This window comes from Diplotaxodon limnothrissa, linkage group LG7 (assembly GCF_057381915.1).
Source record: "Diplotaxodon limnothrissa isolate DT_005_m linkage group LG7, D_limnothrissa_male_GT1.1, whole genome shotgun sequence".
Classification (NCBI taxonomy): Eukaryota; Metazoa; Chordata; class Actinopteri; order Cichliformes; family Cichlidae; genus Diplotaxodon; species Diplotaxodon limnothrissa.
The window spans coordinates 13,585,315-13,600,051 of record NC_140602.1 but is presented as its reverse complement, the minus strand read 5'-3'; the positions used below and the strand labels follow the sequence as shown (position 1 = coordinate 13,600,051).

Below are 14,737 nucleotides of genomic sequence, written 5' to 3'. Positions count from 1 at the left end.
TCAATTATTTTTTGAAATGTGCAAACTTACAAGAAAATACAGGATATAAGGCAAAAACAGTTTGTACAGTTCAAATTGGTATGGCCACAACTTTCTTAAGCAAGTGTTCTTGTAATTTATTTAAATAGTCTTCAGGAATATTTCTCCAGGCTTCTTGAAGGATATCTCAAATCTCTTCAGATTTGATCTCTTTGTTTTATTCTGTGTCAAGATGATCCCACACTGCTTCAAGAACGGTTAGGACCAGACCCTTGGGAGGCCAAACCCAACTGAAAAGTGTATTTTGTTTTTGTTTCTGTCTAGGAATGCTTTTACTACTTTGGATCATTGTCATGCTGAAAAATGAAGCCATTGTCAAATACTTTCCAGATGCTCTTGGATTATGAATCAGACTCCAATAGTACACTTCTGCATTCATATTTCCATCCATTTTGGAAAGATCCTCCAACACCAATGGCTGAAATGCAGCCCCAAAACATGACAGAGCCTCTATCGTGTTTTTCAGATGGCTGCAGACACTCACTGTTGCACCTCTCTCCTGACCTTCATTGTACATAGTGATGATTTGAACCACAAGTGTCAAATTTGGATTCATCATACCTTAACACCTGTAATCACAATTTTTCAGCGCAGTTCTTGTATAATCTGACCACTCAAGAACACTTCAAAAAATGACAAGAAAGTCTGACTCATTGGAACCAAAATAAAAAGAAATGAGGGTTGGCTCAAGACTTTTGTGCTGTACTGTAATTACATTTTATGCATGTTCACAGGGGATGAGATGAAGGAAAATGACACATGATTTCATACTAACAGTTACACAGTAGAAAGTGACTTTATCCTTGATAAAGGCTCTCTATAACTTTGTGGTACATCTCTAAGACAACTGGACGGCGAAGCTTCATTGTAGGACCTGGAACAAGAAAATAGTAAATCATTTATAGATTCTCTGCAATGTGCAACTGATTCGATACAACTTGCACCTGTATTGTGTTACATGGTCTTGATATTATGGTATACCAGCATAAACCTTTATTGTATAGTATTAATCTTTTTTTAACACTGTTCTGCTGAATTTACCCAGTTCTCCTCCAGAAACAGAGAAGTCCTTTCTCAGAATGGTCCATTTTTGTATGCGTTGGGCGTTGGAGGTGGCTGCAGAGTTGACTCTGTCAATCCCCTTTTGAATTGCCTGGTACACTTCTTTGTCTTTTCCACCGGTTATGTCAGACATTTTGCTTGCTTGGCTGCCCAGCTGTCTGCAAAACTCCACAGCTTCCATACTGAGTTCCTCTGTTGGCTCCATGGTTTCGGTATTGCTACAACACTGAAAAACGGGATAAATCCCAACATCATATACATAGAAATTATGACATTAGGGTTAAATTGATCATTGTCACACCTGTAAGTGAGAAAGGCATTTAACAGTTCTCTTGTCACTATTCATGCTATGTTGCTGGAGAAATCAGAACAATTACAGCAGATTACCTTTAAGGTTAAAAGCATGGACAAAAACTTCTTTTTGTCTCCAATCAGCATGGCATTGCTGATGATGGGTAGCTCCTTCTTTACTGCTTCTTCTATGGGAACAGGTGGAACATTCTCTCCTCCAGCTGTGATGATCAACTCTAAATGCAAGGCGTAGACAACCTGACATTTCAGCTGTTTGTGACTCACTTCACAGAGAAAGAAGTCTTATTTCTGCCCAGAACACCATGCTCTTTCCACAGTGTGTGTCAGTGACCTAAAATGTCCAGTTACACTCTCACAATAGTTTTGTTTGATGGGATTATGCTACCTTTTATCCTTCCTGTGATGTACAAGAAACCCTCTTCATCAACCTTCCCCAAGTCCCCAGAATGCAGCCATCCATCTTCATCCAAAGCTTCTCTTGTTTTGTCTTCCATGTTGAGGAAACCCATGAAAATGTTGCGTCCCCAAAAGCAAATTTCTCCTGTCCCTTCACAGTCTACATTGGCCAATTTGTATCGACAGCCAGGCACCACTTTTCCACAGCTATAGGTCAAAAAAGGAGTTTTCTGTGTCTTAGACTTTATTACAATTCAAAACATAAGGACCACAAACACAAGTAATTTTTTACAATTCTTGATTTTGAAAAAAACATTATTATTATTTTTTTTTTTTTACCTCGGCAGTTTATAAGCTTTTGGACCTGACATGAAGTGAGGTCCTGTGCTCTCGCTCATGCCATAGGCTTCATACAAGCGGATGTTCAGACCCAGGAAAAACTGTACGGTTTCACTACTGATCGGTGCTGCTCCTGAAAAGAACTTCTGACAGCAAGACAGGCCCAGCTCATTCCGAAGCTTCTGCAGCACAAGGCTGTCAGCCACGTAAAAAAGGAACGGTTTTTCATCATCCCTAATAAAATTGCAAATGAAACTTTTGAATGAAATCATCTCTTCTGGGAAAATTCATCTATTTACACGTATATGCACATTTTATAAATAATTATTGAGAATCAAAACTCTACTCACTCATGCGTACACTTTTGATTTGTTTCCTGGCTGACTGACATTGCCCATGTAACCAGTTTCTTTTTCAAATATCCACACTGACTAATCTCCTGTTTTATCTTCTCCATCATTTTCTCCCATACCCGTGGGACACCCATGTGGGATGTTGGGCGAGCCTCCCGAAGTGTAGTTATCAAGCTTCCCTACAGAGCAAATGTGCAAAATGTGAAAAAGAATGAAGGGGGGGGGGGAGACACCATTGTGGGTGTGGGAATTCAGTCTGCACAATACTGCATTTTTACAATATCTTATTCAAATGATTACCTCCACAATTACTAAAATGTTTATTTTTATCTGAGCCATGAAAGTGCACCTATTTTCATGTTAAACATCTTGTAGTACTGAATGCTGTCGAAATGCATATTCTTGTGACACATGTTAGAATCACATGATCAAATATTTTTAACTACTTACCTTTAAGGCATCTGGCTGTGCAAAGTATACCAGCTCACCCCAGTGGATGCCTGTCCAGAGATCATAGATCTGAGCAGCAATGTGGCTGAGAGGCAGGTAACTCACTAGTGACTCCTGTTTCGTGTCGGCTGGCTGCATTTCTCCAGCCCTGCTGGCATGAATGGCCGTCCATGTGATCTGTAAATTCATTCAGTGCAGAAAATTGTTTGTTTTACCTCAAACAACAACACATTTCTGAGGTATTTCTACGTTTTTGCATTTGATCTTCTTCGCTTTCAAGTAGCTTGTCATAGTTACAATAATAAGATTTGTTAATAGACACATTAGGCATACAAGCACACATTGATAGCCACATGAAAGCTTACATTGTCATGACTGAGCATGACTCCTTTCGGCTTGCCTGTGGTGCCAGAAGTGTAGATCAGGACACAGCACTGGTTAGCTCTCTGACTGCTGATAATGTCATCCAATTGTTTTTCAGAAACATCCAGACCCAGCTCCATGAACTCCTCCCACTACCCAAAAGCAGAAATATACCATTTGGAACACAGGCTCAACAGTCATAGTGGTCTGTATCATTTTATGTGCTGTCCTGAGGACTTACAGAGTAGAGATTTGAGATCTTCTGCTGAACCTGTCCACTGTACTGCACTATGGCTTTTAAATTGGGTAGTCTGTCACATATCTGTAATAGCAAGGGAGAAGATGTTTTCGCTGTGGAATCAAACCCACTGCATGTGCATATCATTGTATAGTACCTGCAATATCTTCTCCAGTTGCTTCTGATTTTCTACCACAATAATGTTGGCTTTAGAGTCACTAGCCACATAATGGCACGCGTCCGGTGAGTTTGTGGCATAAATTCCTGTCATTATTCCTCTGTTACAGATGTAGGAGAAACAAAGAAGTTATTGAATGTCTCACTGCAACAGGAGAAATACACCTATATGGTATTTATGTGCAGTGATTGGCTGAGTTTGATTAGTGCTTAATCCAGGTCCAGTTGTTGATGTGTAATGTGCGCTTCTCACCCTGCCATGATTGCACCGACTGCAGAGAAGAACCATTCTGCTGAATTGAATCCTAGTATTCCCACTCCATGGAATCGCTCTAAACCCAGCTGCACACATTAACAAAGTTTTGGACTTTTCTTTGTAAAAGTCTGATCATTGACAGTGTAGTCTAGCACGTACCTAAAATGTAATTAGTTCTTTTGTTTAATATACCTTTAGAAAGCTCTTGGCTGTTCTCCGGCACAACTGGTAATACTCTAGGAAAGTTATCTTTTCCCATTTGTTGTTCTTCTTGCTGGCAAGTGCATGCTTGTTTCCATATTTTTCAACTGAGGATTTAAACAACTGGTGAACTGTGTTGGGTTCCTCTGTACATCCTTCTTCTATTCTCAGCTTGACTGAACCTCTAGCATCAGTGGTCCAAAGAGAATGGGCTGGAGCAAGAGGTGTGCTGGAAAATGCCTGACTTACATCTACTTGTCCTGCGATAAGAAAAAAAATCATATCTGAAATGCAAATGCAATCACTGGGCACTAAAAGTCTTCTTATTCAGTGCTCATAACTCACCTATAAAGGTGAGCTCTTCACTATCTGTCTGCGTGTGTTCCGTAGTCTTCTGAGCTGGCAACATCACACTGAAACACACAGAGGAAACACGGGCTTCAAGCACACTCGCACGCACTCCACCTCAAATTCTGGCAGGGGTTTCATTTTAGCTTTGTTGATCCAACACAATGCCGGGGCTTTGCCACAGGAAAAGCCCCTTGCTTTGTTTGTCAAAAAAAAACAACAACTGTCTGCTCCCACTCGTCAATATTGTTGTCATGGTAGATGGGGAGGAGCCATTGCAAATCAATATAAAGACTGATCCAAACATTGATCACATTTCTCTCCCAATTGAGATGACAATGTATTCAAAGGACAAAAATAATCAAAATCAATTCAAATTAACACATCTGGATGATTCTGGAAAAGCACATCCTTGATCACCATAATAAAAACACACATGAGTAAAATCTTTTTGAGGAATTGGGACTTGTGGACTCAGTGCCAAGGTTGGGTGCAAAACTATATTATAATATGAGGAACATTCATTCAATAACTCTGGCAGAAGTGACTAAGTGGTTAAACCATCACCACATTTATGCACTGTGCATGCATGCTGGTGAAAGTATTAGAAGCTATCTTACAGTTAAACTGTTAGAAAAAAGGTGAAGGCAGGTGAAAGAAACCAAAAAACAGTTCATCTTAAGTTGCTTACCTATCCTCAAGTTGATGATCGACCTTCTTTTCCATTCTGAACTTGCTCAAAAATGCTGCTTTCAAAACTTGGACGAACGTGATTTATGGGAATATACTGGATTAAGAAAACAAAAAAACACCAAACAAACTTGCAGTTCAGCAAGCCTTCCCAAGTCGCTAAAGGTTGTGAAACAAACAGGAAAGACCATGTGGGTAGTGCATTGGAATCAGTTGCTCAAGAACATGTCCTGAATTCAAATCACCTTCGCTTTTCACATGTAAAACAGCCTTTCCCAATTCACACAATGACACGTTCAAAACTTAATCACACCACTCTGCATTTAATTTTAATCAAGCTTAATGCACATGAGTTACAGGGTGAAACAGGCTTTAGCACTCCTAAAAATGTAATAAAATGTGGAATTTAGGAGCACCTAATCTGCAATAAATCTGTCAATAATAAACAACAAGTATACACATTTGTAGCTCACATAACAAATATTGCAGTTATTTGGGATGGAGTATTGTTTCTGTTTTGCCAGACGTGTGGGTGTAATTAAAGAATATTCTAGAGAAGGTTATATAACATTTACAAAGCAGGCTGTATCTTATTAGAGATCATACATGCTATATTTGTTCCTTTTTTTCTTGCCCTTGCCCCACTGGACTCATAGAGACATCTAAGGCAATGTAACCATTCGAAAAAGTAGGTCACGCTATATAAGAAGGAGATCTAGTAACCTCCACCCCTCCCTCGTCCCCCTACTCGGGTCCCTTCTAGACTCCTCTCTCTCCGCCAACGAAACATCCGGTCCCGCTTCTCGAAGCTCTCCAGAAAGTTCTGCACTGCAAAGCGGCTATAAGTACCTCCCACTTTCGCTCCGCACTCTCACAGCAAAGGCGACTCAAAGCTTGGTAAGGCAGCATCTGGAAAGTAAGGCATAAAGACTTCAATTTAGAATAATAATTATCATTGTCACGAAGAAATACCAGCAGTTTCATTTAAGGTTGACTATAGCTAAGGCGAATATGGGCGACATCCGTGTGTCTTTTAATGCCGGTTGTATTGCTTTCCCGTAACGTGTGAGGCATACTGAAATTTAGCAGTCCGTTATCGCTGGGTTTAACGAGATAAAACAGAGGTTAGCCCCTGTTTTGCAGCTAGCGTGCGGTTTGCTATTTGTTTAATATCAGCTGTCAGTGTGTTTCAAGCTGTAACCTTGTGTGTAACGTGTTCGTGGTGTGTGTTATTTCCTCTTTAGGACAGTCACCATGGTTCACGAAACCGGCTACTACGATCTTCTGAGTGTCGAACCCAATGCTTCACAGGATGAAATCAAAAAAGCCTACCGAAAACTTGCCTTGAAATATCATCCTGACAAGAATCCAAACGAAGGAGAGAAGGTGAGTTTTAAACGTGTTTTATTGTAGCAGTTCAGCCGTTTACGTGCTATTGTTAAAGCCGCTTCTAATTTTAAACCGGCTACTTTAAAGACCAGTTGGAACTTTCTGGAATGATCTATGCGCAGCTGACTGCGTGTGGCTACAGGAAGACCTGCACGCTTGAACTGACTTGATGTTTTTTGCTACTGTGCGAAAGTAATGTTTAACATTAAATGTGTTGTTATTGTATTCTATTTTATTCATCATTTATGTGACTTTTTTAAGTAGCATTGTCACAACACAAGTCGTACGTTAAGTAAGCCTAATAAAGGGTCGAAGCAAATAAACTAACACAAGTTATAATCGACTTACTATGACCTTGATGACTGAAAATCTACACAAACTCAAGTTATAGCTTTAGTGGAGTCACTCATTCTCGCTTTTAAAAGTAATTCAATTATTTGTTTTATATCTGCAGTTCAAGCACATTTCTCAAGCATATGAGGTGCTGTCAGATCCAAAGAAGAGAGACTTGTATGACCAAGGAGGGGAACAAGCCATCAAAGAAGGAGGGATGGGTGGCGGAGGTTCTCCGATGGATATTTTCAATATGTTCTTTGGAGGTGGAGGACGAATGCAGAGGGAGAGAAAAGGTGAGGTGGCTCATTGAGTTTTCAAGCTAGATGCAGTTTGAAGTGATGTGTATTCCTGGCATTTATAACATGAATGTTGTGCTTTTTTTATTTATTTGTCCTTTAGGGAAGAATGTAGTTCATCAGCTTAGTGTCTCACTAGAGGAGATGTACAATGGTTCAGCAAGAAAGCTCGGACTCCAGAAGAATGTAATTTGTGAGAAATGTGAAGGTGAGTACCAACTTAATTGGAGAAAGAAAAATACCAGTGTTTGGAGTAATAAAGATATTTAATTCCTTTTTTCCTTCTCATCATAGGCTATGGTGGCAAGAAGGGTGCTTTGGAGAAGTGCACAAACTGCAAAGGAAGAGGAGTGCAAGTCCGGGTGCAGCAGGTGGGACCAGGCATGATTCAGCAGATCCAAAGCATGTGTCCAGACTGTCAGGGACAGGGCGAGAAATTTAACTCAAAGGATCGCTGCAAGAACTGCAATGGCCAGAAAGTAGAACGCAAGAAGAAAATCCTTGAAGTTCATATTGACAAAGGTAAAGCTCTCACCTATCTGAGACATTTGTATTATAAAAATGCTTTTCTTGTTGTTTTCAAAAGCAAGTTTAGCTAATGATGCGTCTCTTGTGCAGGTATGAAAGACGGTCAGAAAATTACATTTCATGGAGAAGGTGACCAGGAGCCTGGCCTGGAACCTGGGGATGTGATTATTGTGTTAGATCAGAAGGATCACCCAGTTTTCCAGAGACGGGACAATAACCTAATAATGAGGATGGACATCAAACTTGTCGAGGCACTGTGTGGATTCCGGAATACCATTCAGACTCTAGACAACAGAACGCTTGTTATCAGCTCACAACCAGGTAAGTGTTTGAATTCAGCTGGCCTTGAGTGCTGGCTTTTCTGGTGACCGATTGTGAACAATGGTAATATAGATTCCAATTTTTTTTTAATTATTTTTTTTTTTCTTCCTTCAAATCAACAGGTGAAGTCATTAAGCACAATGACGTCAAATGTGTTATGAATGAGGGCATGCCACTTTACAAAGAACCTTATGAAAGGGGACAGCTTATTATTCAGTTTCAGGTAAGTTGAACATCATTTCAACAGTGTAACACAATTCTGGATTTAAATTGAAGCCACAGGGTGGGAAAACGTTTTCAGCTCACTTGAATTCATTTAATCCTGCAGGTGGAGTTCCCAGAGAAAAACTGGCTCCCAGAACATCTGATGTTCCAGCTGGAAAGACTTCTTCCGCCCAGAGAGGATGTGATGGTCACAGATGACATGGAGGAGGTAGAACTAAGCGAGGCCGATTTGCAGTCACAACAGAAACACTACAGTGGTGAAGCTTACGAGGAAGACGATGACAATCCCAGAGGTGGCGTCCAATGTCAGACACAGTGATTGTAGTCAAAGTCTATATGCAGAGCATGTGGGTTTTGTTTTGCAAAAGGAAAGGTTTAACCCATGCCTTTGGTCCCTTTCACACTGTAAATTTGTGACATCACATTTAAAACTGTTGCCAATCCCTTTTTTTTTTTTTTTTTTTATTAAACTCGGGACACAAATATGCAAGTGGAGAAGGGTGCACCTAAAGTTGTCAGTGGTTTGTTTGTTTTTGTGCATGTTATGTTCTTTTTAAGTGTGTATTTTGTTTGTTTTCCGAAATTTACAGTACAAATTTCTTCATATGAACCTAAATGATGACTTGTATGCTTTCTGTGAAGGTGAAATTCAAGTCAGATGCTTTTTTTGTACAATAAATACCCAGAATGCTTAAACTTTTTTATTGCTGTCTTTATTTACTGAGATTTGCGTATTAAATTCTGCCAGTAATTTTTTTGTCTACAAGTTAAAATTTGTATGATAACTAGTCATTGGACACCATTTAATCAATGGAAAGATTTATAAAAAGGCACTGCTTAAATTCAGTCATTAAGTTTCCAATGTCCATCTAATGTTGCTTCCTCCTAAAAGAGCAACCTGTGGAACAAAAAACATAATTACTTCATCTGTTTTCACATCTCATTTATGCGCAGTTAAAAGGCCCCAGTATACCTGCCACTGGTTGCATTGCACAGCAGTGGTAATGCATTACTGTTGCATCTAATTATGCTTACTGTAACAGCAGGCATCTGCTGCAGTATAGTGAGCCCACAGTATAACTACCTGATAACACCTCCACATCAGAGCTGATATGGAAACCAAAAAAGTATGACATATAAGACTATTCTTCTTTCAAAGGTTCTTTTTTCCCCGTAATGTTTTTCAAATTGTTGCAATATCTCTGAATCTGAGCTCCTTTACTGTTATTAAAACATCAGTAAAAACCACCACAATTGTGCACTAGTCTTCAACTCGGCTGCAGGGGTGATGACAATATTCCAGATTACAAAAAGCACCACTGGTAGAAATGGTGGCTTTGTTGTACAGTACGTTTTGCCAGGTGCCACACAGCAGGTATAATGGTGCCCATACACTTACGATCAAGTATTTACATCTCTATTGGTACAGAATGTTCTGGATCTTTTACCCTCTGTTAGTCTGGCCTTTCCTCCTTTGGGCTGGCACAGCACTGTTGAGCATCCCACACAAAGTACAACAGTCTGTGCATGACTGAACACAGTGGTGATCTTGTAGCAGCCTGCAAAGAAATGGTGTTAAATATTTACTGTTACATTTCTGTGATTGCCATATATGTAAAACGTGATTAAAAGACAGCCATGGAACGTGTGAATAAGAAATGGCTTAAAATCACAGCAGCTGCATAACTTATTACTCTTCTATGAGGACTTGGGAGTACATGTGTATTTTCAACTAAATTAGATCCAATCAAATACTGTATTTGTGTGGGACACATTGCTAACTGTAAAGCAGATTTTATGTGAGCTTCCCAACTCCCTTTTTAAGTATATACATCTAGAATAAAATTACTTAATCTTTTTAATCACAAGTGTTCTCCTTCTTACCCCAATAACCTTTAAAACTATTATTTCAGTTGCCGCTCTGCATAGTTATCAATTGCCTTTCAGTGCAAATGAATCATCAACTGGCTCATGACATTTTGAGCTATAGTCAAAAACAAAAAACAAATACTGAGAGTCGTCAGTCACCAGTTTCACTGGGTTTTTAGAGGTTTCTGAGCCTTTCCTTTTATCTCTGCCAATTTCACAAAAATCTGCTTAGCTTGTGTTTTTTGGTGACTTGCAATTTTCTACCATGGCCGTAGTAGGCAGCAAAAGACTGTAGCATATAAACCTGCAGGAGTGTGCTACTTTTCTTCCCAGTTGCTTTTGAAAACTAGATCCAATCAAAATGTGAGACACTATGTCCACATGTAGGATCAAAGGAAATAATAAAATGCTGTTAAGACCCACATAAAGAGGGACATCTGGTGACCATATAGTATAAACTTTATTGTATACCTGGGCATTTCACGTCCATAAAGTAGGAGTTGGGACTCTGAACAAGTCTTTTCTTTTTATGTTGTCGTCTCTCATGGTCAAGTGACGGGTGGAGAAGGTCTCTGGCCAACTGAAATGAAGGGAAAGGTCCAGTCAAATAAGTGGGATAAACCGTGTTTTAACTTTTTAGCTCACTTTGGTAAACCTTCTTTTAAACACTAACTATTGCATTTACATCTTAAGTAAGCACCACAGTTGTTCGTGTGTACTACAGGTGATTCGTTAAACGCAAAAAAATGCAGTCGTGAAAGTTTTCAGGCGATGACTACTTTTTGGTCCGACATGACTACGTTATAAGTTACATCACACAACTACTAGCTACATACCACGGTGTTTCAGCAAGTAGTCGCCACCCGTCGTCGGCTATTGTTAGCTAGCTAACCCCCACTCCATGTGTTGCTGCTGCAACAATGTCAACAACACAACTGCGAGGTTTCACGGTGTAAACACGGTAGGACATCGTCTCTGAAATGCACATATGGACCTACCATGTTGAAAAAAGCATACAAATTAATACGAAACTTTGTAACTTACAGGCATTTTCGCTGTGCAAATCTCTGCGCATACGTGCGCCGATTAAACAGATAGCATCTCAGAGCAGAGCAGCGGGGAATGACTCGCAATCATACAGTGTGCTGAAAATGGTGAAGAGCATGTAGAAAAATAAAATAAATAAAAAACAGAAAAAATAAAACTTCCAAATATATTATATATATTTTATTTTCCCCCAAAATATATAATATTTTAGTATACTAAACATTTATAATATCTTCGTATTAGGGTTATCACTTAAAAAATAAAATTATATATACACTAGTCAAAGGTTTGGGCACACCTTCCCATTTATTTATTTTTTTCTTTATTTTCATGACTATTTATGAAGATTGTAGATTCTCACTGAAGGCATCAAAACTATGAATGTATTGAACAATTATGTATTGAACAAAAAGTGTTAAATAATTCATATTTTTATATTTTAGATTGTTCAAAATAGCCACCGGTTGCTTTGATTACTGCTTTGCATACTATTTGCATTCTCTGAGCTTCATGAGGTAGTCACCTGAAATGGTTGTCCAACGAGATGTTGAGCACTTGTTGGCCCTTTTGCCTTCTCTCATCCCAAACCATCTCAGTTGGGTTTAGGTCAGGTGACTGTGGAGGCCAGGCCATGTGGCCCAGCACTCCATCACTCTCCTTCTTGGTCAAATAGCCCTTAGACAGCCTGGGGGTGTGTTTGGGGTCATTGTCCTGTTGAAAAAGAAATGATGGTCCAACTAAATGCAATCTGGATGGGATAGCATGTCACTGCAGGATGCTGCGGTAACCATGTCAGTTCAGTGTGCCTTCAGTTTTATATAAATACCCAACAGTAGCACCCCCACACCATCGCACCTCTTCCTCTGTGCTTCATGGTGGGAATCATGCATGTAGAGGCCATCAGTTCACCTCAGTTGGGATATGTAAACCCAGCGGACAGCAATATCAGGAAGAAGGCGCACAAGAAATCAAAAGTACCAGGGGCATTAGGAGCATTTCCAAAACTGGAAGTCTGTGTCCAGAAGTGATGGTTAAAATCTAATTGTCCCTTTAAACTACAAAGCCCCACAATGCCAAGCGGGAACTGACGTCACATTTCTCGGCACCGGGCTGTCGCTAGTCTGCCCGGGTCTGCAACAGACAGCTGAGGGGTTTCCAGACGGGGGATCCCAGCTTCATTGCGGCCTTATAATATCGAAACGCAGAAGTCTGAAGTTTATTTCAATGGCGAAAACGTACGATTATCTCTTTAAACTCTTGCTTATCGGAGACAGCGGAGTCGGCAAGACATGTCTGCTGTTCAGATTCAGCGAGGACTCCTTCAATACCACCTTCATATCTACAATAGGTGAGTATTCTGCTGACGCCCCCCAAGGATAAATCTAATAAAACGAATGCCGGCATCCACATAGTCTTGCGTTTTACTGCATTGATCTGTCAGTAATAGAAGCTAGTGAATTTTTTCATGAAAGTAAGGAGAAGGACAAACGACCTAAAAGGGAAATAACTGCATATGAACCAGACAATAGGAGTGTGAGACTAATGGATAATGCTATTCTGTCCTTGAAGACTCGGATGCCCTAGCAGGGTTAAATACAGAATGAAATCAAAGCCACAGTCAAGACTTTTGACTTCTGTTACACTGTAGCCTTTATGCTGAAAACAGTATTGTGATAATTATGTTATAAACCTGATCGGCGCTGCAAATTTACACTGCAGCTATTTCTGCTTATTCCTCAAAATATGTTCCTCTAAAACGTGACACGAGATCACATTTTACCATTAATTGCAGAAATGCCTGGTTTCCTGTGTATGTGAGGCATGTGACAAACTGGATAGTGTAAGGTAACCGATTAAGCTTACGTGGCTCTTACTTGCTTTAATACAGGAATAGACTTCAAAATCAGGACAATAGAGCTGGATGGAAAGAGAGTCAAACTTCAGATATGGTATGTGTAATTTGACTGAGCTTTTTCCCTTTTTTTTATTGGAAAGTCTGACTGACCTGCACTTTAACCTGCTGCCTGTGTTGTTGATTTGATGTGTAATTAGGGATACTGCGGGCCAGGAGAGGTTTCGCACCATCACTACAGCATACTATAGAGGAGCAATGGTTAGCTTTTTATTTCTCACCATGTTGCTATATATCTACCTTACCCTTGCACGTCGGGGTTCATAAATTGTTATTATTATTATTTTCCTTCCCAGGGTATCATGCTGGTCTATGACATCTGCAATGAGAAGTCCTTTGAGAACATAAAAAACTGGATTAGAAATATTGAAGAAGTGAGTTCCAAATTTAGTTATATTATTAGTATTTTTTTGCAATTTAAATTCTGTGATTGTTAATTATAAGTAAATTATAGTTGTTTTTAATACTCATAGTATCATACTTTAAATAACCATAAATAATGAGTCTTATTTAATTCTGCCAGCATGCCTCGTCTGATGTGGAGAAGATGATCCTGGGCAACAAATGCGACATGACTGACAGGAGACAGGTGTCTAAAGACAGAGGTGAAAAAGTGAGTCTGAAGCTAGTCGTTACCAAAAAGCAAGCATCAAGCTAATTCAGTTGAAGTTATTGCAATTTTCAGCGTTTGGCATAAATATAAATCTATGTTTTTATTTCACCTAGCTGGCTATTGATTATGGAGTTAAATTCTTGGAAACCAGTGCAAAGTCTGGCTTGAATGTTGAAGAGGTAAGCTGGATGTTTTACCCTTTACCATAAAGCATGACTTACACACAGTATATGGATGTGTAATATTTATTTTGGTCTTTTATGTCACACAAGGCTTTTTATACCATGGGAAGAGACATACTGCATAATCTGAGCTCAAAGTCGGTAAGTTGAAGAAAGTTTCATTAATTAGTCGCTATCCCGTACTTTGTGTCACAGTCTGTATTTACATTTCTTCACCGTCAACTCTTTTCTTGTAGACTGACAACAGTGCTGGAGGATCAGGCAAACCGGTCAAGATCACAGAGAAAAAGTCGAAGAGAATTAAATTCTTCAAGTGCTCGCTCCTCTAAGCTGCTCACGTATGTGGCGTGACATTGGTGTTTTGGAGGGTTTCCGCCTTTTGGCCTTCCTCGCTGCGGAGGCGGCCGTGGTCATATAATCATGGGGCCTTATTGCCAGCTGGACTTACAGGTTCAGGGGAGGCTGAGATGCTACCCTGATCTGCTGACCAGACGAGGATCAATGACGAACGAGGCTTTATATGTGTTCATGCAAAAAGACTGATGCATGAATATCAGCAGTGGTTTGTAGCTCACCCTGCAGTGCCTGCTGACTGTGGACATGTCTGTAGGATGTCTTAAAAAATATCTGTTACAAATATTGGTCTCATAAATGGTAAATGAAGTATTTCATACAACGTAGCATCATTTTATACGCCCTACCTATTGTTACATTTACTATGACGATGCTGTAAGATAATCATACGGAGTTTCAGAATTGGTTGTAATTGTGTGAATTCATATATGTTAAGATTGT

General features: G+C 39.7%; 4 protein-coding genes across 4 annotated transcripts; 2 read left to right on the top strand and 2 right to left on the bottom strand.

Annotated features, from left to right (window-relative positions):
* Positions 1-836: 836 nt before the first annotated feature.
* acsbg1 (acyl-CoA synthetase bubblegum family member 1) lies at positions 837-5,260 on the bottom strand. The gene is made up of 14 exons (XM_085357446.1): positions 5,226-5,260; positions 4,532-4,599; positions 4,178-4,446; positions 3,983-4,071; positions 3,710-3,830; positions 3,556-3,636; positions 3,317-3,466; positions 2,952-3,128; positions 2,499-2,680; positions 2,149-2,382; positions 1,799-2,016; positions 1,489-1,628; positions 1,081-1,327; positions 837-913 (listed from the first exon to the last, which is right to left on the bottom strand). The coding sequence occupies exons 1-14, from the start codon at positions 5,258-5,260 to the stop codon at positions 837-839; spliced, it is 2,088 nt and encodes a 695-aa protein (XP_085213572.1).
* Positions 5,261-6,065: 805 nt separating this feature from the next.
* dnaja (DnaJ heat shock protein family (Hsp40) member A) lies at positions 6,066-9,031 on the top strand. The gene is made up of 8 exons (XM_085359234.1): positions 6,066-6,121; positions 6,469-6,610; positions 7,068-7,242; positions 7,349-7,453; positions 7,540-7,767; positions 7,864-8,094; positions 8,217-8,317; positions 8,423-9,031. Exons 2-8 carry the CDS (start codon positions 6,479-6,481, stop codon positions 8,636-8,638), a joined length of 1,188 nt encoding a protein of 395 aa, XP_085215360.1. The 5' UTR covers positions 6,066-6,121; positions 6,469-6,478; the 3' UTR covers positions 8,639-9,031.
* rps27l (ribosomal protein S27 like) lies at positions 9,004-11,310 on the bottom strand. The gene is made up of 4 exons (XM_085359235.1): positions 11,233-11,310; positions 10,660-10,768; positions 9,768-9,878; positions 9,004-9,217 (listed from the first exon to the last, which is right to left on the bottom strand). Exons 1-4 carry the CDS (start codon positions 11,236-11,238, stop codon positions 9,189-9,191), a joined length of 255 nt encoding a protein of 84 aa, XP_085215361.1. The 5' UTR covers positions 11,239-11,310; the 3' UTR covers positions 9,004-9,188.
* Positions 11,311-12,385: 1,075 nt separating this feature from the next.
* On the top strand, positions 12,386-14,684 carry LOC146627902 (ras-related protein Rab-8B). Its single transcript, XM_085357445.1, has 8 exons — positions 12,386-12,583; positions 13,124-13,184; positions 13,288-13,348; positions 13,444-13,521; positions 13,671-13,760; positions 13,874-13,939; positions 14,033-14,083; positions 14,179-14,684. The coding sequence occupies exons 1-8, from the start codon at positions 12,460-12,462 to the stop codon at positions 14,269-14,271; spliced, it is 624 nt and encodes a 207-aa protein (XP_085213571.1). The 5' UTR covers positions 12,386-12,459; the 3' UTR covers positions 14,272-14,684.
* The last annotated feature ends 53 nt before the right edge of the window (positions 14,685-14,737 follow it).